At 43.7% G+C, this 27,188-nt stretch overlaps 1 protein-coding gene across 3 annotated transcripts in view; it reads right to left on the bottom strand.

The window, feature by feature from the left end:
- Positions 1–27,188, bottom strand: part of POLL (DNA polymerase lambda) — a 163,545-nt gene that overhangs the window by 77,508 nt on the left and 58,849 nt on the right. For all 3 annotated transcript variants that reach the window (XM_078643618.1, XM_078643619.1, XM_078643620.1), the window contains exons 4-6: positions 16,990–17,176; positions 16,424–16,741; positions 6,929–7,102 (exon numbers count right to left, since the gene is read on the bottom strand). In XM_078643618.1, coding sequence (XP_078499744.1) covers positions 6,929–7,102; positions 16,424–16,741; positions 16,990–17,176 — 679 coding nt within the window. The remainder of the gene's footprint in view (positions 1–6,928; positions 7,103–16,423; positions 16,742–16,989; positions 17,177–27,188) is intronic.

The raw sequence follows: 27,188 nt of genomic DNA, 5'->3' as shown, positions 1-27,188 counted from the left end.
CCACCGCATGCAAGACTGCCCAGCGAGAGGGAAGAAGTGCAGCGCTTGCGGGTATATGAACCACTTTGCGGCGGTATGCCGGTCCACGAAACCACAGAAAGAAGCAGTACAAGCAGTAGCTGAAGCACGCGACAGTGAGGACATGGACGATGATGCGGGAGACTACCCGGTCCATTATGTGTTTGCAGTATGCCAACCACGACGGAAGAGACGACGACTTCCAAAGTGCAGAATCAAAATCCACCAGCAGGATGTGAGAGCCACCATAGACACTGGGGCCTCGATCGAACTAATGGCTGCTAATGTGTACAATCAACTAAGTCCGCGCCCGCCGTTGCAGGAAGCAAGGATCAGGGTTTTTGCATACGGACAAAAGACACCCATCCCGCTCCAGGGATGCTTCAAGACTGAGCTGAGGCACCAGGACCTCAAAATCCCCACCACAGTGTAGGTGACCAAGGAAGGAAGTGTAATGCTGCTAAGTGGACAATCAGCAGAGGAGCTGAAGCTAAGCTCATTCGCCATGGCAGTACAAGAGGAGGAACTGGAGGTCATCATGGAGGAATTCGAAGACGTCTTCAAAGGCATTGGATGCCTGAAAGGAAGGAAGTCTCTCTCCACATCAACCCGTCAGTCCAACCAGTGGTGCTGAGGCACAGGCGGATCGTATTCCACCTACGGAAGAAGGTCGAAGAAGAGCTAGAGGCACTAGAGAAACAAGGGATTATCGAGAAAGTCAGTGGATCCACCCCAGGGGTGTCCCCGATTGTAGTAGCACGGAAACCGAAACAGCCAGGGCAGGTCCGCATCTGCGTTGACATGCGCCTTCCAAACGCCGCAGTGAAAAAGAACATCACCTAACCCCCACCATCGATGACATCTTGGGAGAGCTGAACGGCGCAAAATGGTTTTCGAAGATGGACCTATGGTCCGGCTATCACCAACTGCCACTACACCCAGACTCTCGATATATCACCAACTTTTCAACGTACGTCAGTCTCCGAAGATACCGACGCCTTAACTTCGGGATCTCGAGTGCCGCGGAGTTATTCCAAAACACCATCTGTGAAGTTCTCAGCGGACTCCCGGGAGTCTTGAATGTGAGCGACGACCTGCTAATACATGCATCGTCGATGGAAGAGCACCACCGCAGACTTCGCAGGGTTCTTCAGAGGATCAAAAAATCCGTGCGGACCCTTCACAAAGAAAAGTGCCCGTTTTTGAGGAATAAGATCAGTTTCTTTAGCTACACGTTCTCCGACAAAGGAGTAGCCCCGGACCCCGACAAGGGGAAGGACGTCCAGGAAACCCCAGCACCTTGCAACATCTCGGAAACCAGAAGCTTCCTAGGGATGGTGAACTTCTGCAGCCGTTTTGTCCCAGACTTATCCAACTTCATGAAGCCCCTCAGGGAACTGATGAAATCCACCACCACGTGGCAATGGGGCCCCGAACAGGAACAAGCCTTCAAAGATACCAAAGCAGCCCTGTCGGCAGACACGACACTATCATACTTCGACCAGGCCCGATCCACCAACGTCACTGTGGACGCCAGCCCTTACGGGCTAGGAGCCCTGCTCACTTAGTTAGAAGGCAACATAGAATGGACCCCGATCGCATACGCGAGCCGCTCCCTGACGGACATGGAACAGAGATACTCGCAAATTGAGCGAGAAGCGATTGCCATCCACTGGGCCTGTCGGCCCTTCCACGTCTATGTATTCGGCCATCCATTCACGTGTCCACCGACCACAAACCCCTCATCCCCCTGTTTCAAGGATCAGCATCCAAGCCTCCCCGAGGATCGAAAAATTGATCCTTCGGCTGCAGGGGTTTGACTATAGAGTTGAATACAAGCCAGGCTCCTCCAATGTGGCGGACTGCTTATCGCGACATCCTCGGGCCGCCACTAGAGTGGAAGAAGAAGATGCCGAGGACACTGAAGAATATGTCCGGCTTGTATCGGAAAGATCCCGGCCACTCCCCATGAGCCTTGAAACCATTGTAGAAGCCACCCGGACTGATGAATGCCTGCAGCTGGCCATAAGAGCGGTCCAATCGAATAACTGGCGCCCGACTCAGTCCACCATGACTAGACGGACGCCACAAGCAAAAGCCGTACTGGAGTCCATTATGAAGGTCAAAGATGAACTTTCAGCAGACAGCAGTGGTTGTCTACTCAGAGGCCCACGACTGGTGATCCCCTCAAGCCTTGCTCAACAAGCCGTGGACCTCGCACACAGGGGACACCAAGGCATGGTGAAAACTAAGAGCCGGCGAAGGTGTGGTTCCCAGGAATGGATCCCCTGGTTGAACTAACGGTCAGAACGTGCTCATGGTACCAGGCATCGGGCCAACCAGATCGCCCTCACCCCGTCATCACTGAAGAAAACCCGCAACAGCCATGGGAGGGCGTGAGCGTGGAATTCAGACACCTCCCAGATGGACGCTATGCCCTGGTGATCATTGATGACTACATGAAATACCCCGAGGTCGAGATTGTAGGAAGCCAGACAGCCACGGAAGTGATTACTAAACTTGAGAAGACCATTGCGACCCATGGCATATTCTAAGTGGTGAAGACGGACAACGGCCCACCTTTCCATGGACAAAACTTTGCAGACTATCTCAAGGCCTGGGAAATTCAACACCGGCAAGTGACCCCACGCTGGCCTCAAGCAAATGGGGAAGTAGAAAGGTTCTTGCGCACTCTCAACAAAGTAATACGCATTGCGCATGCTGACAAAGCATCACTTGAGAGAGCCATATACAGCTTCCTGAGGGAATACTGTCTGACACCCCATCTCAAGACTGAAGCAGCTCCGGGGCCGGCAAGCATGGGCCGAATAGTGAGAGACACCATCCTGCATTACCCGAGCTGAACCCCATCTCAGATTGATGCCAAAAGGTCCTAGCCAACAGGACCAGTTCCAATGACCAGGCCAGCGCCAACCGACGAGCCAGAAAGTCGGTCATTCAAAGAGGGGACAGAGTCTACCTCAAGGACAGGTACCCTGGGAGCAAGTTCCGGCTCACATTCGAACACCAACCATGGACTGTCATCCGCCGCACCGGCACCATGATAACAGCCAGAAGAGGAACCGAGGAAATCACACACAACATCTCGTTCTTCAAAAGGGTACACGCTGGAACACCGGAACAGTCGCTAGCGGACAACCTGGATGGAAGACCACGTCATCAACCAGAGGATGGTGACAATGGGATGATCCCGGCAGAGCCTCCGGACATGTCCGGCCTTGGTACCCCTGTGCTGTTTGGAACGCCAGACAGAACCCCGCCAAGACCTCCAGAGGGTGAAGTCTCACAAGAAATGACCCCATCATTGCCATCTTCCCCGGGAGAACACTCCAGATACGACCTGAGACGCAATCCGGCTCCGTCCTCCCGCCTGGCAGGGTTCATGGTGTGATGAACCAAGGACTGGACTCTCCTAAGAACTGGTAACAGATCTACGCTGTCAGTATTGTGTTTGTTGTTTAATAAAGGTTGGAAGGAATGTAGTGTCCTCCGGCCGGGTAGCGGTGCAGTCTACCCGCGCTCGGAGGACTCCATCTAGCGCCGGCGTGTGTCGTCACGTGCCGGCTATAAAATAAAGGGGCGTGGCCCGGCTCCGGCAGTCGGGACCACGCGCTTAGCAACTAAAGCTGTGTCCCTCATTTAATGGTGGCCGCAGTGCTAATCTAATGCACGCACACTGCATATGACAGAGCTCTGCCAAGGAGACTAGTGCTTCCCTATACAGATGACCTCACTGGCCTCAGGGCTGTGAGATCATCAGCCTGTCAATCTGATTGATGGCAGTGGGAGGCAGGTTGTGTAAAGTGCGTATGTCTGCCATCCACAGATTTTCTTTTAGTGCCTGTGATAAATGGTGAGTTCTGTGCGTGCATGTGCGAGTGACGTTCTGCAACTCATAGTGACTGAGGGCACGAGTGAGTGACATTGTAAGCATGTGTGAGTATGTGTCTTGTATTTTTTAACCCCAAATAAATAAACAGGGGCGAAGCTCCAACACCCTCTAGGAGGAGCTGCTGCTGAGTTTGACCCCTTCTTTCTTTAACATAAGTGTTCCTTATGTTCCTGTGCACTGCTAATGGTGAAGGGTTATTAGTCTTATTATAATATCGGGTGTAAGAAATTCTGCCGGGCTTATTATTCCTACTAAGTTGATTTCATTACGGAACAACCTGCCTTTGGAACTACTCTGGCAGGACTCACGTCTCCTATTTGGGCTGTAATTCCCTGCTTTTACTCCCCTAGATTCTCTTTTCGCTATCAGGAAACCACGGCCCAGAACTACCAATGCTTTGTGCCAGGTTTGTGTTATTTTGTAATACAAAGCTGATGCAAAGTGTTAAGCTGGGATTTACTTACCATCGCAAATCAAGATTTGCATGTGTTTGTTTTCTAGAGGTAACGGAAATATGTGCTATTCGCTGCTTTGTGTCAGTTTGCTTTGAGAGGGCATTCCATGGGCGGGACGTGAGCATTCCAATGCAATTCCAATGCAACCACCCATGTGTTTTGACATAAATCCCTACCTACAAACATTCGGAGAGAGGGAAAGCCAACAAGGCAGATATAATGAGAAATGTTTTCCTTTCATCTCGTTTTTCCTTTTCTGCATGCATGCTGCATTGTACAGCACACATAGAAAGTGTGAAAACAATTTCTTACACAACGCACACAACCATGAACCAGTGCGCAAGGGTTTGTGTGTTGGAGAATGGCAGCCTAAAGTGCACCAGTGCAGGGAAAGAGAAAAACAACGCTATAGCTTAGAAGATATGGCGCTGTTCTGCTTTCTCCCTTTCACACAACGCAGCGCATCAAATTTAGTTGCTGCGCTGCGTTGTGTTAATTTTTCATAACTCTGGGCCCTAGTTTGCTTGTAGTGCAATTTATTTTATATGTTTGTCATCAGCTAGGTGCCCATTAAGCCCCCATCACAAAATATCAGAAACCAATAGCTGAGTACATCTGTAGACGTGTATAGACTGATCAATCTAAGTCATACGCCTGGCTGTTCAGTTAAGCATTATATCCAGATGGTCCCAGTGTGTCATCTTCTACTCTAGATTCTTCATTTGTGTGATTACCTCAATAACATGGCAATTTGGAAAATTTGAGCACACTTTAGTAATCAAAATAACAAAAGTAATCGGTGTAAACTATTATCCTGTTCAAGACAGCTCCTTACTTAGTACAGTCAAGGATTTAGTTGTGTAGCTCTCTTGATGCAAGAGACATACAGCACTTGAAATCTGTTGATCGGCTAAAGTGATTATGGAAGTATCACTAATTTAAAACTTCCTTGACTGCCCAGATAAACCACATTATAATGGCAGTGCTGTCATGCAGGTTTCCAATGCAGTCCTAAATATGCCAAATTCTGGAGGTTTTTCAGAAAAGGTAATTCTGCTCTTTGATCTTTCCTATGGAACACAAAAACACCTGCAATATCCCCTTGGTCACTCTTACAACAGAAAAAATAGTAACAGGATCTCCCAGTTTCTGATCAGAGCTTTAGAGCACTAGGATTGTCCTCAATCAGCACCTCCAGTCACAGGCTTTGCTGTCCTGGATGTTCTGTATTTGTACCTGTTTCCGCATTACTCCCGATACACTGTCACAGGCTGCACTGCGCCCGTCTGGAAGACTCACACATAGTTACACAAAGTTAAAGTTTTTCCTAATTGACTGAATGAGCCATTTTGGGTTTTAATGATAATGATGGGACCTTGAACTATTGTCTTGAGTCTACATTGATATTTACACAATCCTTTGTTTCTTTGACTCCTTTCTCGCGGATCCCATTTTCCCTGTAGTGAATTTAATTTACTCAGCCGGACTCACATTTACTAAGGAAAAAAAATATTTTTGGGATGCTCTGTTATTAAATATTGTTTGTCCTGATGATGACCATTTAAATTGAATGTGGTCGAAACGCCATAGACGCTTACAAGTGGCCTTGTTTGAAGAGGACACCGTTTTTTGCTATTATTTCTGTTTTTTGTTTTGTTTGAACAGCTTTTGTGTATATTAATTTCTCCCTCAGCCACTGTTTTTTGTTTACACTGTCAAATGTCTTTATATTGTTCTTTGTGTAACTTATCGAGCACCATTTAACCGGATTTTATACTACTTTCTTATTTTTTTTTTTTTTTTACGTATTTGAGTTTATGTGGGGGTATCATTTGTTCACATCATTACTTTTGGTACAGTTTGTTGTGTTTTATGTGATATATTTTTGTAATATCCTTTTGAATTTATGGTGTATGAAATGTGTTACCTGAGCCTGTTAGGAGTCTAGTCTGTATGTCTTCCAAGCATTTACAGACCAGGATCTAGTAGGTTTAATATAATGAGAACTCTTTTGAAAAGAACGTGTAATTTGAGCTTCACTATTCTCAAACTTTGCAGAGAGCAGGTTTCCGGCGAATTATTTGGAGGTTTATCGCAGCCGATGTCCATTACGAGGTATGAAACGTCCCCAGGATGGCAGCCTCAAAAGCTTCGAATTTGGTTCTGGGGGGTTGAGCGTAGTGGGAGGGCTGTAGGCTTGTATTGGGAGGGGGTGGCAGATTTAGAACTGTCTTGGGCAGTGCTTAGCACTAAGCCCCGCCCCCTTTGTGGCTACACCTTCTCCTTACACAATGAAAAACAATTCACAAGTTGGCAGGTCTGAGACCCTAAGCTGCAAACTCATCTACAAACTATATCATGATAGAAAATACGTTAAATAACAATTTCAATCAATTAATGCAATGAAATGCAAGACACACCTTGCTAGTAAAGATTGTCATGCACAAAAACTTGAATACAAGATAGATGAAGGAAAAGTTCAGAACAGGAAGGTACATGAAGAGCATTTAAATTATTCAGCTATGAAACAGCAACAATATACCTGCTGGTACCACATCTGCGCTGTCTTGACACCAGCTCCCCAAATATTTGAAAAAATCTCCATCACTCCAACACTCTCATTGATGTGATCTATTTTACGTAAATGACCACTTTCCAGGATCTCTTCAATCTTCTCTGCCATCTTTTTCCCAATCCCTGGGATTTTAGAGGCCTCCTAAACATGGAATCATAAAAAGAGCAGTCAGAATCTCATATACTGCATCTCCATAACAGTTATGTTAATTGTTTTTATTGATTTTATAACAAGAAAAACAAACAAGAGCTCATGTTGCAGTTTGAGTTCCATAAGCATCATCTTATCATATCACTCCAACATATTTTAAGTATGTTCCCCGCCCATCAAAAGCATGCCTTACCTACTAAGCTCAACCATGTCCAACATAACTGGTCAGATCCCAGTTTACATTTTCACTGATATTACAATGCTACAATTCAGTTGTCAGCTTTTGTGCCCCATTGCAAGCCCCTTCATACATGCCAAGCACATTCATGATAATAGGAGAATTCCAAAGTCTGCGGAACCTTTTGTTTATTGAGGGTATCTCCATCTTTTATATGTCTGTCTGGTACACGTAGCTGCATCTCAATAACATGTCAATTATACGCATTCATAGAATAGTATTCAAAGAGACTGATTAAAGTTCAATTCAATTCACAGCATTTATAAAGTGTAAGTGCAGCTGCCTCCAGAGAGGCATCCCGGCTCTAATGGAAAGTTCAAGTTGGAAAAGGTCTAAAAAGAGATCTGGACCAATTAGCGACCAGACAGGAGTAAAAAAGCAAGAGTCTTAAGACTCTTTTGGATGCAAGGTTCAGAAGGGCTGCTACCCAAACTAAGAGGCAGAGCATACCAAAGGCTGGGAGCAAGATAAGAGAAAGAACTCCCCTCTCTTCTTGCTTTGTAAATGTGTGGAACTTGGAGCAGTTTCAACTTATTCGATCTTAAGGATCAGATTTGCGAATAGGGCTTCAATCTTGACCTGAGATAAAGAGGACCATTGGGAGTAAAGGCTCATAAAGCAAAAATGAGCACCTTAAATTGAATCCTCATGGAGCCAATGAAGATGCCAGAGGTGATGAGAGACTGACGAACGAAGGGGATTTGGAGGATTAGGGAGCAGCTGCATTTTGAATAATGTGAAGCTGTTGGATTAGAAAAGCGGACAGGCCTAAATAAAGGGTATTGACATAATCTAATTTGGATGTGACCAAAGCAACAGTTTTTTCTGACAGTTTTCAGGAATCAGGTGGAGCATCCTCCGGAGAGCCCTCAAGGTGGCAAAGCAGGTGGCGGGTAGTATTTTGTCTTGAGGCTCCAAAGTGAGATTGGAATAAAATGTTATCCCCAGGTTCCTCACTACCAAAGCCGGGAGGGAGGAACCCCTAATTCCGGTGGTCTCCAAATGATAGCCTCTGGGGAAGACTTGGTGTCAAAAAAGAAGATCTCAGTTTTTTCAGAAGTAAGTTTCAGGCAGCTTCCATTCATCCATTCCACAATAGCTCTCAGGCCCAGTTTGAAAGAACACAAGGTTGCTGGCACGTTTAAAGTCCACATTGTGCCTTCATCACAGCATAAATCGTTCTATACAATAATTGGAGAACAAACTTTTAGATTGGAAATTATTTTTCTGAACATACTTACACCACATGCATTCAAAGACCATCGTATACATATTTCATTCTTAAGCGCTCAAACAAACAACAACTAAAACCATTATCCAAAAATCTGAATGCATAGAAAGCTATTTTGATGCAGCTATATGGGAATCAGTTCGAGAAATCAGTGCTTTTTGCAACAACTAATTAGGTATTGTTTCCTAACTTGTTTTTGCAAAACACAGTTCTGAGCAATTATTTTTGACTTTCTATTGCATAAAATGTGCCCTTACATACAGCCACAGACACAACTTATAATCTTTTCAATCAGAGGTTTGCACAGTACTGTAGCGAGTTCTTACCCCCTTCCTTAAATCTAACACCACTAAAAAACCAGAAGGTAGACCATCCACTTCGAAAAACTCTATATGTCAGCTGAAAGTGGCAATGGATTCACAGATTCACAATGCTGGGTAAAAGGGTAACACGATAGGAAGACAACTTCCAACATGCCCATGCTTCATCGGAGAATGACCCACAGGAACACTGCGAAACCCACCAGACAACCTAATGCTCAGGGGGGTACACTAATTAGACCGAAGCAAGACATTTAAGAGAACATTTCCAAACACCTTTATTCCCCCTTCCTACCCTTGAAGAAGGGTATTTCTGCCAGCAACCATCCTACTTGGTCCCTCCAAAAAAGCAACATCTACAGTCCTGATTCCCCCCACTCTCCAACAAAATGCGACCCCTACAGTCCTGGCCTTACCATCTCTTCCAAATCCCCAAATTAATAACCTCTACAACCCCCAATACCTCATCTATCATTTGTCCATCATCTCCCACAAAGTACCGCCATAATGCAAAGTCTTGCCCAATTATACCCTCCAAAAAATTAATTTCAAAAGAGCTAGATACCCCATTGCCCCCAAAAATTTAACTTCCCTCGTCCAGCTATGCCTGATCGTGTGTAACATACCCCAGAGTTTACATTTCCATCCAAACTCACTATTCACTCCTCTTCTAAGAAGTGAGATGCTCGCATCCTAGATCCATTCCCTCTAAAAAGGCGAGATTCTTTCATAGTCAAAGTCCACCTATCTATGCTCTAGAAGGTTAAATCTCACAAGACCATCTTTTTTTTCTTTTCAAATTATTTTTATTGGGTTTTCAAGGAAAAGAACATTATAAATGATTATAATAATGATAATAATAACAATTATAATGACAATTATAACGAAACAGAAAGCAAGGGAGAACTACAAAAGAAGAAGAAAAATGCCAATGGGCTACAAATTAAGTGGCAGTTGGAATTGCAGTTAGGTTAGAGATACAGGTGATCTATATATGTCACATTCTATAGTCGGTCTATGACAAAGTTACATTGCAGGTGCACAATTGAGGACATAAACGTTTGTATATGATGCACTATAAGGATATCATATTAGGACATCAATTACAGTAGTATAGTAATCACAGTCACATATCCTTAGTACGAACCTAATGTAAAAACATCAGTTAACAAGAAACTCTCACATATCCTCCCACATCGAATCCGACTGTATAATATAAAGACATAATGGGGTAATGTGCAGTAAGTCCTATGTGGAACGATCCTTATGTGGAGGGGCAGGCAAGCGGACAAATGTTCGTGGTCGAGATCCATAGGGAGGGTGTTTGTGCACTAGTAGTCATTGAGAGGTTCAGTAGAGTGTATGTGTTAGTGTATTGGAACTTATGAGTCTCACGTAGGGTCATATTTAAAGGAAAAGGCATCCAGGGACCTCCATAGCATCCTATGTGTGGGACGCCAGGTATTCTTGCCACGTACTGAAGGAGACTTCTGTGAAGTTCTTCCATTTATTGAGTACTATTTTGCAGGCAAGTGTAAGCATTAGGTCTAACAGGTAACGGTCATTATCATCCGGAAGCATTGTGTCTAGAAATCCCTGAAGGATGTAGGAGAATTCCTATGGGAGGTCAATATTGAACGTTTTGTTTATACACTTGTATATTTTGTCCCAATACGTTTGTTGGATAGGGCATTGGAAGAGCATGTGAGCTAGATCTCTAACATGTGCATTACAATTCCAGCATGTAGGGCTCTGGCTGAGGTTAAGCTTAAATATCCTTTCAGGGTTCCAAAATGTTCTGTTTATTAGCATACGTTTCGTTTGGGATAGTACCGGAGAGATTTTATTTGAAAAGGGAGTTTTATGTATCTTGTCCCAGTGGAAGGGGATGTTTCTAGTGTTAGATTCAGATTCCCATTTTATCTCGCTTCTCAAGTGTGATTTGTGTGGTTTTGGGGACAAAAGTTTGTAGATTTCAGATACAGTTTGCCCTGACCTTAGTAGCTGGCGTATCCTTGGGAGGATCAATGGGTCGGTGGGTAGTATTGAACGTAACGTGAGCTGTGCCTTTAGTTTCAGAAATTTATAAAAATCTAAGGAGTCTAAACCAAACCGTAATTGTAGTTCGGAAAAGGGAGATTCCCTGAAAATAGGTCTTTGACTAAGTTTATGCCGTTTTTTGACCAATTTTCCCAGAGTAACATTTCTCCATCCACCTTCAGGTAAGGGTTGCGCCATAGAGAGGCTAAGTTGGATTTGTTGATTTTTACAGCTGACATTTGATCCAGGCATAGTAGGGCTTTTTTAGTATTTGGAATGATATATTTAGAATGAGGGATGGAAGAGATATCCATGGTTAGGAGAGCAGGTAAAGGGGTTGATTAATATTTGACCTTTCTATGTCCACCCATACTGGGATGTAGTCAGGGTCGTTTAATAGCTAGTTAGATCCTTGCTTGCAAAGATACGCAGTTTGATAGTTCCTAAAGTTTGGAAGGCCCAAACCCCCTTTTCTTTAGATAGTTGAAGTTTCTTCATGGAAATTCTGGGACTCTTTCCTTGCCAGAGGAACGTGTTGAAAATCTTATAAGTCTTGCTCGAGAACTCATTAGAGAGTGCCATAGACAACATACTGGCCATGTAGTTTAATAATGGGGTGATCATCATCTTTAATGTCTCTGCTCTTCCCCACCAGGATAAAAATGTTGGTGACCAACCATCAAGTAACGTGGACATTTTTCTGATGAGGGCATTCTCATTAGCCAGCAGGGTGGTGATTTGATCTCTGGTGAAGTCTAAGCCTAGGTATTTGATACTGTTTGGTAGCCATTTAAGGCCTGAGCTGCCAATTATTTCTTTGTCACCAAGATGGTTGAGCAGTTTTACCTCAGTCTTATCTTTTTTGAGCTTATAACCAGATACTGCGGAGAAGTCTTCTATTGAGGACATTAGGGCAGTAATAGCAGACTCCGCATTCTCAGAGATGACTAACACATCGTCTGCTGTTATTTTGACCGTGTTGTTGTTGAAGGGTATTCCTGTGATCTCATGGTTGTTCAGTAGCTGATAAAGGAACGGTTCAATTGCTAATAGGAATAAGGAAGGTGAGAGTGTGCATCCTTGTCTGGTTCTCTGCTCTAGCTTAAAAGCTGAGGAGAGGCTCACACCTGCTCTTACTGTGGCGGACGGGTTAAAACACAATGCCATTACCATTTGAATAAAATTATCTCCCAAGTAGAATTTTTCGAGTGTCGCTTTAAGGTAGGACCAATCTATTTTGTCGATAGCCTTTTCGGCATCCAACATGATTGCTACTGTGGGGGAGTCTGAGAGTTTTGCTTTCTCCAAGGCGTGACATAAAGTTTGTGTATTATCACTAGAAAGTCTGTTCTTTAGGAATCCCACTTGTGAAGGGTTAATAAGTTTGGATAAATATTTTTGGAGACGTTTAGCAAGACCTTTTTTAATCACTCTTTATTGATTTTCACATAGCAGACACGCATTGTATTCTCAATACATCAGTCTAGCAAATTGGTGCTACACCAAATTGGCATATAGTGCCTAGTACTGGTTTTGTTTATAGTGGCAATAACAATCAAACAACCTTGGCTGCAAAGTGCTCCTTGTAGATGTTAAATATTAAGGGTGTCATCAGTTATCGCCATGAGCTCCATCAACATTGTTCTTAGTGTTCTATGAGATATCTGTCCATCGTCTTTCTAGCATGGCCATATATTAGTAGTTCACTCTTCACATGCCTCTAGCTGATTGTTTCCTTTTAAAAATGCCCATATCATGTGTTGATTATATAGCTGTATGGTGTGTCCTAACAGTGGTCTATCACCTGTTTTTTCATCCAGATCATGTCCCATATAGAAATTTCTACTCTTCTACCCCATTAGCACTTTGTCTAATTACGTGTCTCACTGTTGGCTGTTCCCAATCTTTGGAGATCTGTTTGGTGTTGCTGCAATCCACACGTTAGCTATTCTTCTTTTGGCCAGTACATATGCTAGATCAGCAAAAATATTTGTGAACTTGTGCTTCTTCCATCTTGTTAACATTCCCATCTGACAAGGTTCCGGACTGAGTGTGTTCCAATGTTCCTTGATCTGTGAGCATTCCTACACCATATGGCCTCATCCTTGGTTCCACATCCTGGGCAGGAGTTACTCACCCCTAGGTATATTTTACGTATGCGCTTAGAGGATCAGTAGAGCTGGTTTCAGTTGCTGAACTGAGAAAATCTGAACTTAAGGTTTCTGGAAGCGTTTTGTATGTTCTGGTACCTTATCTCATTCCACATCTGATAGTTCAATGTCAATTGTATCATTTCATCTTTCCCTGGCTTTTGTGGTGTTTGCTTGTGACTGTTTATGTAGTGCTCCATACAATACTGATATAGCTTTTCTTCCATTTCCTAGTGTCAGCATAAGTTGTGCAAGTTCTGAAGTCTGAGGTTCGTTCCTCTCCGATCCCCACGTCAGCTGTGCCGACCTCACCGATGGCCAATTAAGACTCGCCATCACTTTGTTACTATTTTAATCGCTGGGTTCTCACTTATGTGCTCTGTGAATTTACTTTTATGCTAGCATGACTGATCGTTTTTACCTGTTGTTGACGTGTTTTTAATGCTTCAATTTTTATTTTTATTGCTGCTCAGATTCCACATATCGGGAGGGAACTTTCATATGAACCATCTACCTATCTGGCTGTACCTTACCGCTTTGCTCTCTGGTCTGTCTCAGCCTACCTGATTGTATGGAAAGAGAGGGTTTTTTTTGCTGCCCATTTCGTGATTATTCGTGGTTTCTCCTTGTAGTTTTGCACTAACATGGGTCTAGGATTATGTTGCTGCTGGACCGATTACATACTGTACTTCTTGTGGCTTTTATCACTGCAGTCAATGAGCTAGGATTCTGTCATTATTAAGTTTACTTCATATTGCACTTCCGGGTGCCTCAGGACTGCCACCAAGGGATAGAATTTAGCTGATTCTGGGATGGCTGTATATAGTATTTCCCTGGTATCACTACTGCCAGCTGTTCATAACGTGTTTGCATAAATGCTCATCACTATTTGACTGCATGTGCCATCACCTGAATGATTGCTTACATGATGGCATCATTTGCTAAGGTTGTTTTGTGAGAGACACATGGTAAACTACTTACCAACTGAGTGATGACAAACTGTAACTCAGCATGTAGGGAGAATGTCTCTAATGTCAGAATCCCACAGAGTAGAGTATTGCCCTTCTATACGGCTTCAATATCTTATCAGGGGTATAAAAGTGCAACTTAAATGCCAATGCAATACAACACAATACAACAGACTTACAAAATTACTAATGGTGTAACCGGGCATGAACGAGTTTGGGCTTCTATTGCTTGCTGAAGAAACCTCAGTGCAATTGGTGGCATCACATTTGGGCTTCTACTTCTCCAGGGTGAAATCTGTACAGCCCTATAACGGAGCCCCCATGGTTTTGAGCTCTATACAATGTTTTACTGATGGCTTAACAGTGCCTCCAGAGGTTTGGGCTCGTGGGTGTTCTCCATATTGTGTTTTACTGGTGCCTTAACCTTGCCTCTAGCAGATGTATCCAATCAAACCTGGGGTGTTGTCCATCAAATCCCTTTGGTGGATGTTGTTTCATTGCACAAACATACATTTCTTACAGCACCCTTCCTCAGAATACAAGGATCATAAAAGCCATCTTCAATTCAGAATAGCAATCCAGACTTAGATGCTCCCAAAATTTGAACAGGACGTATTACAAATAATATTGGCTTATATATGTTGTCTGCAGAACTATTTCACCCTCTCTAGGCACTCTGCATCTTATTTTAGACTGGTACACCTTGCTGAACTAAGTCTGAAGCACACTATCTGGGCCTCAAGCATGACACAGAAACCCTACCCTAATAGAAGACACAGCAACTGACTCACTTCCCAATCCATTTCACCTAGAGAATAGGTAACCACAGGCTTAACCAGTTGGCAAGCACATTGGAACCTTGGCAAGCTGAAAGAAAGTCAGTGCTAAAGAAATTGCACCTGGGAGGACTCTAGGTGAATTGAGATTCTCACACCCACTGGTATTCAAATCATCAACAAAGACTGGGGTTCTCTTACAATGTGACATACATGACCTTAAAATGGCAGTGGTTTATATAGACTTTTTGAGAAGCTATCCCCACACTATCACCTGCTTATAGTGTGGCTGCATGATGCTGTAACAAGTTTGCAGCACAGTCTAAGAGCATCATACACAACATAAACAACCTACACTTTAATTGACACAGCAACCAAGACCCTTCCTTATCCAACCACTTAGAGATTTGGTTCCATATGTTTGCTCACATGCAGAGTGCTCTAGTAAAGTGTACTGAGGCCTCGACAAGAAGTACAGAAATCCATTTACAAATGTTATAACATGTATACCAGGCCACCAACGCTCTGCACATAGAAATAAAACATTTAATTCACTTCCTTTTGAAACTGAAGACAGTACAGAGGCACTGACTTTGATCTCTTATGGTTGTCCCGGTTTAAGTTCTGGGAAATGGGTCTGACACATTCTGAAATGTAGTATTTGGATGTCCAGGTAAAGCACATTGCATAGTTAAGTCTGGCCAATAACACATATTTGCTGAGTTCCTCATTATTGCTGACTTGAAGGAGGGGAACTTTGTAGAACCAGAAGTCGACATTTTGACTAACATGTGGACCGAAAGAATGAAAGACTACTCTACCCTAGATTTGCTTATGCTGTCCCACGTTTATAAGGGCAGCAGGATGATGGGATCTTATGGTGATTAGTTCCTTTAGGCAAACAACAGTCATTGAACAAGCTTCTTTAAGACATAGGAAACCGTTCTTCTTTGCATATTATATGTAATATATAGAAAGTTGTACATATGTGTGAGGTGTTTCCCTTATGAGGGCATCTTATGAATAGGAGATAAGTACCACTATATCTATCTAGTTTAGAAAGACTGCTCAGTGCACTAACTTATTGGCTGCAGGGAACTGTATGTAAACTGAAGGTCAAAGGATTACATTCTGGTAGATTTACTCACTCTTCTGTTTTGTCTCCGACGTTGCCTGATTCCTGCACCTCCCACCACTACCCCCTCTGAATGCTTTAACCTCAACCCATCATAAATTAAATGTTGTGTTTTTACTAGTCTATCCACCTTCTACCTTGTTTTGAAGTCAATTTTACACTAGAATCTTTCGTTTCATTGTAAGTATTAGAATATCTAGCTGCATCTAACACATGCTCTTCATAAATCCCATTTCCAAAGTGTATGTCTCAAGGCCCTGTTGTCTCACTTCATATGGTTTATCTTTCTGGTTTCATCCCACCATACTCCTGGAAGTTAATGCTTGCCGTGCATTTCGTTGAGCTGAAAAGTGACTACATTTTAATTACAAACATATTGATGCCCTTTTTTTAATTCACTCTCTCACACTTTCCGCGACAGATCCTTGCAAGCATGTTCTGGCGGTAGCTTTACCTGGAAGGAGGTGACTGGTTTGTGGTAGCTCTTCAGTGCATTGATGGCTTTGGAATATCCCAGAGCACGCCATCGATCTCCTTGGACGGTGTAGGCTTTAGCCAACACTTCCAACTTGTCTGTAAGTAGCTGGTTGTAATTCTGCTTCTTTGTTTCGGAGGACTGGCTGCAAACCCACTTCTCAGAAACAGATGCAACAATGGTGGTGCTGCTGGTCTCTGAATGGGAGGAAGACGAGGGCTGGCCAAGGAGCAAAGCATTCAGATCACTCTGTGTAACATCAGGCTCTCCTTCCTCACTGCCTTCATCTTCTGACATCTTAAAAGAGAAAATGGAAGACAGTAGTATAGCAAAATAGAATCTAAATGAAACCAGTAGATACACTCTAGGATTTCCACAGCTCTAAATCAGAAGTACTGTCCATAATTATAAAAAATGCTTTTGCATGTAATTTACCTCTCCTGAATAAGCTAGCAATTGTAAATTCCAATCTGGGCCAATTAACGTTAAATAATTACAGTGATAAGAATGTGAAGCAGTGTACACATTTTTAAAGCAAGACTGACCTGAGATGTAAAAGATGTCTCAGATGCTTTCTGTTGCTGAGCGTCGGTTTTATCTTGCATTGCAGAGGGTAATTTCAGACGTTTTTCTGTAGTGGATTCTTTTGTTTCACCTGATGTGTTTGATTGAATATTCTCACCAGCAGAGACAAGCTGCTCCTTTTTAACCTGATGCTCACCATCTAGATAACTGATAGAAAAACAAGTGTTTATGGACAATAAACATAACGAAAGAAAGCGGTTTATTACACGCAAAAAAAGAAATCAAGGACTACATTTTCACACAACCCCCAAAGGCTTAATATCAACAATCGTATTATCGGCGCCATCCATCATATACCAGAACACCATGATTAATGCCAGTGGTGGTTCAGGAATTATATAAAAAGGCTCTGAGAGATTTTAGGGGATCATAAGGGTGCCATACAGATTCTCACTTTTCATTCACACACCCATGCTGAATAAATGTGACAGAATATAAAAGCATGACAGTAAGTGGGCCGAGACATATATTTGGTAATTCACTGAACATGTGTGGTAGTTTGTGAACTTTACAATTAGCGAATATGCTGTCGTGTGTTTTGCCTTTCCTACCTATTTGGAGGCACTTATATTGTGCATTTGCTCATCGAATTTTCAAGCCATACATTTCTTTATTCATTTACAAGCACTGATTAGCTCACATGCATTTATGATTATTGTACTGGAATAATGGGTCCAACATATATTGTAAATTCTGCTAGTAATCTTCTAGTTCATATATTTGCTTGCTGCTTAGAGAAAAGGACAGTAGCTTTAATATCTGAGAATTCAACTCAGGGCCAACTAACCAGCTTTTTGGCCTTTACGCAAAAGAAAGTGAATAACCTCCTTTTATTAACTAAGTCTGGATCTCCCAACGACCCCTGCCCCCCAGCCACTCTACATCTGGTCTCAGAAAAGATCAGTTCCTATCTAGCTCCACTCCTAAATGAAGCACTTAAGTCAGGGACTTTCCCTCAGTCCTGGAAGAAGGCTTGTATCAGGCCGATTTTGAAAAAGCCCACCGTGAATCCGACTGAGGTCAAAAACTACTGACCAATATCATGCTTGCCAATAGCAGCCAACAATCTTGAAAAATCACTAAACAAGGAGTAAATTCAACACCTTGATTCTAACAATCATTTAGATTCCAGCCAGCTTGGCTTCCAACCATGTCATTCCAGTGAGTCTGCCCTGATAATGGCCACAGAGGAGATTTGCAGACAGATGGATGGGGGGTGGGGGGGCAGAGCTGTCCTTATCCTACTAGACCTATCAGCAGCATCTGACACCGTGAATCATGCGGTGTTAGTGGGTCGGCTGGAGGCCTTGGGGATTAAAGACACGGCTCTCCTCCTGTCTAGCATTTAGAGAGCAGAGGATACACTGGGATAACCTTCAATCTGACATTTTCCATCTTCCATGTGGGGTTCCACAGGGATCGGCTTTAATAACGATCCTATTCAACATCTATGTCACCCCGTTGGCCAAACTCATCAGAGACCATGGTTTCACTCTGGTCTTGTACGCGGATTACTCTCAGATTGTCATATCTGTATCACAAAAACCGGAGGTTACAGCCATCAGCTTCCATAACTGCCTGACTGACATCATGAGTTGGATGAATCACAACTTTCTTAAAATTAACACAGATAAAACTGAGGTTATGGAGTTTGGGAAGGGCCCAACCCTGCGGAATCGAACATGGTGGTCAACTGAGGCGGGTGAGTGTCTGTGCCCGACAACTAAGGCAGGGAACCTAGGAGTGATTTTCGACAATCAGCTAAACTTCGCAGGCCAATCAATCGCCTGACGTCTGCCTGTTTCTTTTTACTGATGATCTTACATAAGATTCTGCTGTTCATTCCACAGGTGCTCAGCAAACCTGTCTTAGTAGCTCTCATTCTCTCCAAAACACACTACTGTAATGCACTATTCCTGGGCATTGACAGGCGCAGATGGCTAAACTGCAATCCTTAAAAAATGCAGCTGCGCGACTACTACTAAATATTCCTAAAGGTCATCCCACTTCTGCTAGCATTAGGCTACTACACTGGATGCCTTCTCAACAACGATTTGACCTCAAGGCCCTCTGTCTGGTTCACAAATCAATGTATGGCAGGGGCGCCGTGGATATACAGAAACTGTTTCTCACTATTTGCCTACTAGAAATCTCAGATCTACTAACATGGTTAGATTCCTAAAAGTCGCAGAGCAAGATAGGGAGGCATGACTCTGTCCCATTGTGCAGCTAAATTGTGGAACAAGCTGCCGGCCGCCATGAGGCTACAGCCATGCCGGCCGGCATGAAGTTACAGCCAAACAGGCAGTATTTTAGGAAAATGCTCAAAACCTGGTTGTTTCCTTCCAACCATGTTCACGCCCGACCTGAGCAGCTCCACTCTCACCTCCTCAGCGCCAAGACGCCGCAGCATTCAAACGCTTTATAAATATATTTTACTTACTTACTTACTTTTTACTTACCAATATGAACATGTAAGCGACCCTCATGCTTTTCATTCCAACTTACATCTTTAGGTGTAAGGTTAATTTTTCTTTAGATCATTTCACGAATGATGGAGAAGATTACTCACAGCCCTCTCAATAAGAGCGTGAAGAGCTTCAGATTACAGGACAAGCAGAGCGATTCTCCATGTAACTGTGTCAAAACCATAGTTTAATAACTAACGGGGTCAAATACACAAAATTTGATCTTGTCTTGAAGGGAGGTTGGGGCCTCAAAAATAAATGAAATTCAGGCATGCAACAACAATACCTAAATATCAATTCCTCATAGAACATCAGATTTTAATGATAATATGTTTATTAGCTAGGGCTAGATGTGTAGGGATCATTACAATGTACTTTTCTAATGTACTATGTTACCTACTTTCATTAAGTTATTTTTGTTCATTAATGTTTGCTACTGTTGGTCTGATGTCTACAATGATATGTTAACACATTGTTCTGTTCTAAAATCAGTTCTAAATAAGTGTTAAAATAACAGTGAGTACATGTGTGCGCATTTGAAATTAAATGAAATGACTTTTTAAATATGCACAGCTGCTACCCAAAATAGGAATCCTGGTGCCAATACAACATGAACAGAGTCAGAAAACAGAATGCTTCTTTTAAGTGTGGCCTAGGAAAAATTGAAAAGCCACGTTTTAGGCCTTTTTCTGAAACAACACTCTAAGGTGGAGCCATAAATATCAGTAGACAAAACATTCCATCTCTCCCCTTGGTCCTCATACCATTCTGATATCACAGATTAGCTTGGTTCCAAAACACAGCAACACATGATGACGAGAATCGATGAATTTTTTATGTAGATAGGACCACTGTTAGTGGGTACTCTACAACCAGGCGCATAGCCTTAAAGATAAGTCTCTTGCGTACTACAAGTAAATGCTACTGCCTAAGGTGAGGTAACATTTGCTGCCTGCGAGGGAGATTCCAAATAAGGTGTGCTGCCAAACTACTTGCAACTGTTGCAAGAGGTAAGGGGGAGACCCAGGTACAAAGAGCTGCAGTAGTCCAATCTGGAAGTGATTAGAGCATGCACTACCTTCTGGCGAGTAGAAATCAGCAAACAGAGAATGTACCCTGTTGACTAATCTAAGCAAAAGAAAATAAGAAGGAGGGACTACAGATACATGAGAGGAGCAAGAAATCTTGTCATCCAAACAAACTACTAGATTTCTGGCCAACAGAGAAGGTAATGGGGGCTGTCCTAGCGTTTTAAAGCTTTATTCGACATTTGTCATAAAAGCATCCCTCCTAACCCTATACAATAAATACTAAAGCTAAAAATACTTTTTTTTAAAATACATATTAAACATATTAGACAAGTGACAGTCGAATTGTTTACACGAGTACATTTTGTACTTAATTCATTTCAATTATTTAAAGATATTCAATGCGAGAGTATTTAAAACATAGCAACCATGCTTCATTAGGATGCATTTAACAATAATGTACGGGTGCGGATTACCCAGGCCCAAGCAAGAAATTTTGCTACAGCAATCGCAAATAGTGTTGAGCAATCAGATTCTAATATTCTAAGAGCTATCGATTGACTGCGAGTACCAATGTTTAAACAAACTGGTTTTAGCCATTTACGCCGTGGGCTTGCATATAAAGGGCAACAGAACAATAGATGGGAGATGTGCTCTGTTTTGTCTTTACAAAAGTAACAGTGTTCATCCTGCGACGGGGACCAATGTTTCTTGAAAGCATTCACTGGGAGTGTTCCAACGCGAAATTGGAAATATAATTTCCTATCATGCGGGCGTTCAATTATGTCCCAGTATGCTTCACACGAGGGAAACATTTTGATGTCCATAAAGCGAGATGACAAATTGGATACAGATCTTTTGCAATACATTGATGAATACACCATCTCCCAATACATTTCTTTCAATTTTGTTTTCGATGGGAAACAAGTCACATCCCTGTTACCCCATAGATGTTCCAGTTTTAATTTTGCAAGTAGGCCCCGCAGTTCTTTTATCCATACAATACAATGGAAACGATCACACTTAACGACATCTGACAAAGCTGTGGCATAGTGACTTAGCTCTGGGGTCACCATCAAACGCCTCCAATACAACAGTGGCCGCAGCCGAGCTATGTCCTCAACATTATTCCTGCCGAGGTCCAACTTTAATGGGATTGTGGGTGTGCTTTGTGGGGCCATTACAAGCCCTCGCAAAAATCTATTTTCTGCCCGCCCTAGATCTCCTAGATTTGAAAACCCCCAAAGTTCGGAACCATATAAACAGGCGCTCAATACTTTCATGTTATAAATTTCAAGGGCACAGTTTATTGGTTTTGTCAGCGAGGCTCTGTGTTTGAGGGCGACTACACCTGCTAGCTGACTAAACTTTAGTACTGCCGTGTTGATATGCGATTTCCATTTCATGTCGCTCTGAAAAATAATACCCAGATAGGAAAAAGCATCAACTTTCTCGAGAGGAGTGCCCTTGTACATTATCACACCTTTAAATGTAGACTGGTAGTTGAGGCACATGAATTTAGTCTTGGCGGTATTCAATTCAAGGCCCCGACTATCACAAAATTCACCAAAGGCATCGACCACTTTTTGGAGACCACTCGGTGTACGTGAAAGTAGAAGCATATCGTCCCCGAACATTAGGACGGGGACATGTGAACCTGCTATGGTTGGGGCGTCACTTGGAGATTTCTTCAAATAATACACAATACCATTTATATAAATTGAAAATAGTGTTGGGGCCAGGACACACCCTTGCCTCACCCCTCGCTCCACTGGAAAAGGCTCAGTCACTTCTCCCTGCTTGCCCCACCTAATTTTAGCAAAGTTATTTTCATGGAGGCACACAAGCAGGGTGAGGAGTTCTTGGCTTAAACCTACGTCAGCCAAGGTCTGCCACAGTTTTTCTCTTGGGACCAGGTCAAAGGCTGCTTTTAAGTCCACAAAGACAGCGTACAATGTGCCCTTTTTTAATATAACATTTCTCCAATAGATGGCTATGAAGTAGAAAACTTGGTCAACACTGCTGGTCAAGGGGAGGAACCCTGCTTGATATGGTGACAGTATGTTTTTTTCATTAATCCATTGTTGCAGTTTATTCTGGACTAAGCGCCCCATAAGTTTTTGCGCTGTGTCAATGAGACTGATGGGTCTATAATTTTTATTTTTTTAGCCTGAGTTTTGTCACCTTTTTTAAATATGGGGATGATTTCCGCTCCCTTCCATGAGGCGGGCACGTCCCCTCCCATAGCCACTGCATTAGCCAACCATGTGAAATAAGTGCACCATGAATTCCGGTCAGATAGGAACACATCTGCCGGGATTCCATCCATGCCTGGTGCTTTTCCCCCCGCTACACAATCCAAGGCCATGCTAACATCTTTTTCATTAAATATTTGATGTTTAAAAAAGACAGTTGAGGGGGGCGGAACAGAGCTATGCACTGGATTGCGGGCATACTGTGGTTTAAAAAACTCAGTCCATTTATTTTTAGCAACATGGTTTTGTGGTTGTGCAGCTATCCCTCCCCTATCCCATTTTACTGTGGCCCAAAATAACTTGGGATCCTTGGCTGCGCAAGCCTGTTTCAGCTCGCACCAGCTTTCTTCATCCCAACGTTTCCTGGCTTGTTTTTGGGTCAATCTATAACTGTCTCTCGGCTTCCTAACAGCTATGGCGTTACCCGTTCTCAATTCAATGCTTAGGTTTTGTCGTGCCAGTCTACAGCTTTTATCATACCATCCATGCCTTGGTTGTGCTTTTTTAACTCTGCTTGAATCTACAGTTGTAATGAAGAAACTTTGGAGTTTACAGAAGAGGTTTTTGTGAACCTCCATCATGTAGTCCTGGAAGTTTGGATTCCCACAGTGGGACCTGGTGTTATTTACTTCCTCTATCACTACTTTTTTGAGGTCCTCTAATTTCGCTACATCTTCTATCAACATTCTCCATTTCAAGTGGCGCTGGTTGTTTGAGCACACAACGTCTTGCGTCACCCACTCATTTTTGTTGACATGTTCTGTGGTCTTATAGTAAGAGTGGAAAGTCATGCACAAGGGATTATGATCACTCTCCAATCTCACTTCCACAGCCATGTCCTTCAATTTGCTCCATGCCCGTACATCTATTAAAAAATAATCAATTCTACTAGATGAACGGCCATTGTCAAATGTGTTGTTTCCTTTTAGATCAGAGGGCGTGCGCTTATTTACCGCTCTCAGTCCACTTGCTAAGCAGAGACTCTTTAGCTGAATTGCCACAGCACTCCATTTTTTAATGGCAGGCACCTCCAACTGAGGTATTCCCCACTTAATGTCTTCCTCCTCGGACAGAATCCTATCCTCTTCACCCAAGGGTTCAAAGGTCGAATTGAAATCCCCACCCACGATAATGTGCGGTTGAAGTGTTAACTGTTCAACGTCCTGTTCTAGAATAGTTACTACTTCTGAGGATTTACCGCCACCAACCCCCCTGGCATAAACATTATACAGAGCGAGTTCTTGGCCGCTGTCCCATCTAATGTTAAGAGCTAAAATGTCATTAGATGGTATAGATCTTTGTGTTATGGAGCAGTTTAACGACTGGCGGATCCAAATTAATAGGCCTCCGGAGGGGCGTCCTAAGCGATTTCTGGTTGCTGGTATAAAAACGTTTAAGTACCCCTGTCGGAAAACTGGGTTTAATGACCAAGTTTCTTGTAACATGATAATGTCATGTTGGTCTATAAAATCAACACATTCTGTTGTAGCTATCTTGTTCGCTATACCTGCTATATTCCATGAGATTAGGGTCAAGGAAGGTTCTCCTAAGTGTAGCCCTTGCTGGTCCGTCTCCATGACATTTTCAACAGGGTCAACATTTGTTATTTTTTCACCTTCCCGTACTACCTCACTCTCTATCGTTTCCAGATTTTTACATCATGGGTCTTTGTCTGCCTCTACAGAATGTGAAACTTGGGATACCCCATATCCTGTTGTCTGGTTGTTAGATTGTGTGCATGCCATATTATCTGCCAATCCATTGGTTTGCATTCTGTGTGGTATTGCTGACAAGTGTTTACACCCTGCGAGTCAATCGCATTCGTTTAGGTTTGATAAGGAAGAAAATCTGTTTTCTATGTCCAGCCCCCAGTCACAAATTGGACCGTCCCTAGCCCTTCTACTACCCACAACTGACCACTTGGTCCTTAATAAACTTGGCTTTGCCACTAGTCCTCTTCTGCTATAGAAGAAGTCCAGCGTGAGTGGTATTAGTTCTGCCGTTCTGCGTTGGGGAGAGAATAGATTAAGCAGGATTTCCGGTAGTACCTCTGGACCCTTAAGGTTCAGTACCACGCAATCCCCCGCAAATTTCTTGGGTTTATTCCCTATCCACTTCACTCGTCTTGCTGTAACCAAGTCCACTGATAGTTTTTGTTTGCCCCAGGGAGAAATGTGCATGTTATTACTCAACCATTGCAGTGCTTTATTTAACAAGGATTCAGATAGCTCAGTCTGGCCTGTATTCAGGGGTGGCACGTTGGCAAGAACAAGAATCAAAGGTGATGCTTCAACAATTAGTTCCACGGGGCCTATTTCTAGATTTGGGCCCAGATCTGTAATATTCCCTGAAATTTCTGAGGGGCCAACGGGAACAGGATTATTTGGTTGCGTGCCAAGATTTAGGGGCTCATTAGGATGGCGGACGGAAGAGCCACCGCGGCCCTGGAGTAGGCGGAAAAAGCCCTTTCCGTGTCCGCCAGCCGCGGATACTCCGTCCGCCATATCAGGATAGGAAAACGTGTCAAGTTTCCGTCCGCGACGGAAAAGGACGCACCGCCGCCGAACTACACACGACCACGTGGCGGACGGAACACTCCCGGAGGCCCCGCCGTACGTACTGATGTCTAAGACCGTCCCCCAAATCAAGATGGCGGAATCTCCACATAAAACCGCAGCGGAAAAACAACCTGACTGAACACGGCGGAATCCACACAGCGAACATAGGTGACATAGCAGAGATACCCACCGCAAGCTGACCACCACCATGGACCCAGCGCTACACGCTTTCCCGATGCTCTTCGCGATCCACCATGTCCTAGGCATGGCCCACTATGGACGACGACGCAGGTAAGGCACAAACCATTGGCTGTCTGGAGGGGAATACCAGCAAGGGACGTGACGTAGGGAGGGGGAGTGTCATGTTACCGAAACCACTGATGAGAAGCATATACGAATACACATTTGTAGTACGCAAGCAGGAATGACAACGACAGACCACGAGACTTGATAGACTACCTTTATTGTACAAAATAGGGGAATTATCACAGTGTATGCGTGAGCATGGGCAAAGTGGGCACCAGAGCAGCGACATCATAGGCAGGTAACGAGAGGGCAGAATGCAGTATCAGAGCACCAACAGGGCATTGTAGAGTACAGAGCAGGTACATCATAGGCAGGTAACGAGAGGGCAGTATGCAGTATCAGAGCATCAACAGGGCATTGTAGAGTACAGAGCAGGTACATCATAGGCAGGTAACGAGAGGGCAGAATGCAGTATCAGAGCACCAACATGGCATTGTAGAGTACAGAGCAGGTACATCATAGGCAGGTAACGAGAGGGCAGTATGCAGTATCAGAGCATCAACAGGGCAATGCGCAGTACAGAGCAGGTACATCATAGGCAGGTAACGAGAGGGCAGAATGCAGTATCAGAGCACCAACAGGGCATTGTAGAGTACAGAGCAGGTACATCATAGGCAGGTAACGAGAGGGCAGTATGCAGTATCAGAGCATCAACAGGGCATTGTAGAGTACAGAGCAGGTACATCATAGGCAGGTAACGAGAGGGCAGTATGCAGTATCAGAGCATCAACAGGGCATTGTAGAGTACAGAGCAGGTACATCATAGGCAGGTAACGAGAGGGCAGTATGCAGTATCAGAGCATCAACAGGGCATTGTAGAGTACAGAGCAGGTACATCATAGGCAGGTAACGAGAGGGCAGTATGCAGTATCAGAGCATCAACAGGGCATTGTAGAGTACAGAGCAGGTACATCATAGGCAGGTAACGAGAGGGCAGAATGCAGTATCAGAGCATTAACAGGGCAATGCGCAGTATAGAGCAGGCACATCATAGGCAGGTAACGAGAGGGCAGAATGCAGTATCAGAGCATCAACAGGGCATTGTAGAGTACAGAGCAGGTACATCAGAGGCAGCACGTGAGAGGGGCTAAGTGCATCAACAGTCCATTGCACAGAACAGCTCCATCAGAGGCAGCACGTGAGAGGGGCCAAGTGCATCAACAGTCCATTGCACAGAACAGCTCCATCAGAGGCAGCACGTGAGAGGGGCCAAGTGCATCAACAGTCCATTGCACAGAACAGTCACATCACTGGCAGCACATGAGAGGGCAGAATGCAGTATCAGAACAGCAACAGGGCAGTGTGGCCAACAGAGCAGGTACATCAGAGGCAACATATGAGAGGGGCAAAGTGCATCAACAGTCCATTGCACAGAACAGCTCCATCAGAGGCAGCACGTGACAGGGGCCAAGTGCATCAACAGTCCATTGCACAGAACAGCTCCATCAGAGGCAGCACGTGAGAGGGGCCAAGTGCATCAACAGTCCATTGCACAGAACAGCTCCATCAGAGGCAGCACGTGAGAGGGGCCAAGTGCATCAACA

Source organism: Lissotriton helveticus, chromosome 5_1, assembly GCF_964261635.1.
Source record: "Lissotriton helveticus chromosome 5_1, aLisHel1.1, whole genome shotgun sequence".
Classification (NCBI taxonomy): Eukaryota; Metazoa; Chordata; class Amphibia; order Caudata; family Salamandridae; genus Lissotriton; species Lissotriton helveticus.
The sequence above is the reverse complement of the archived record's forward strand: the minus strand, read 5'-3'. Positions and strand labels throughout refer to the sequence as shown.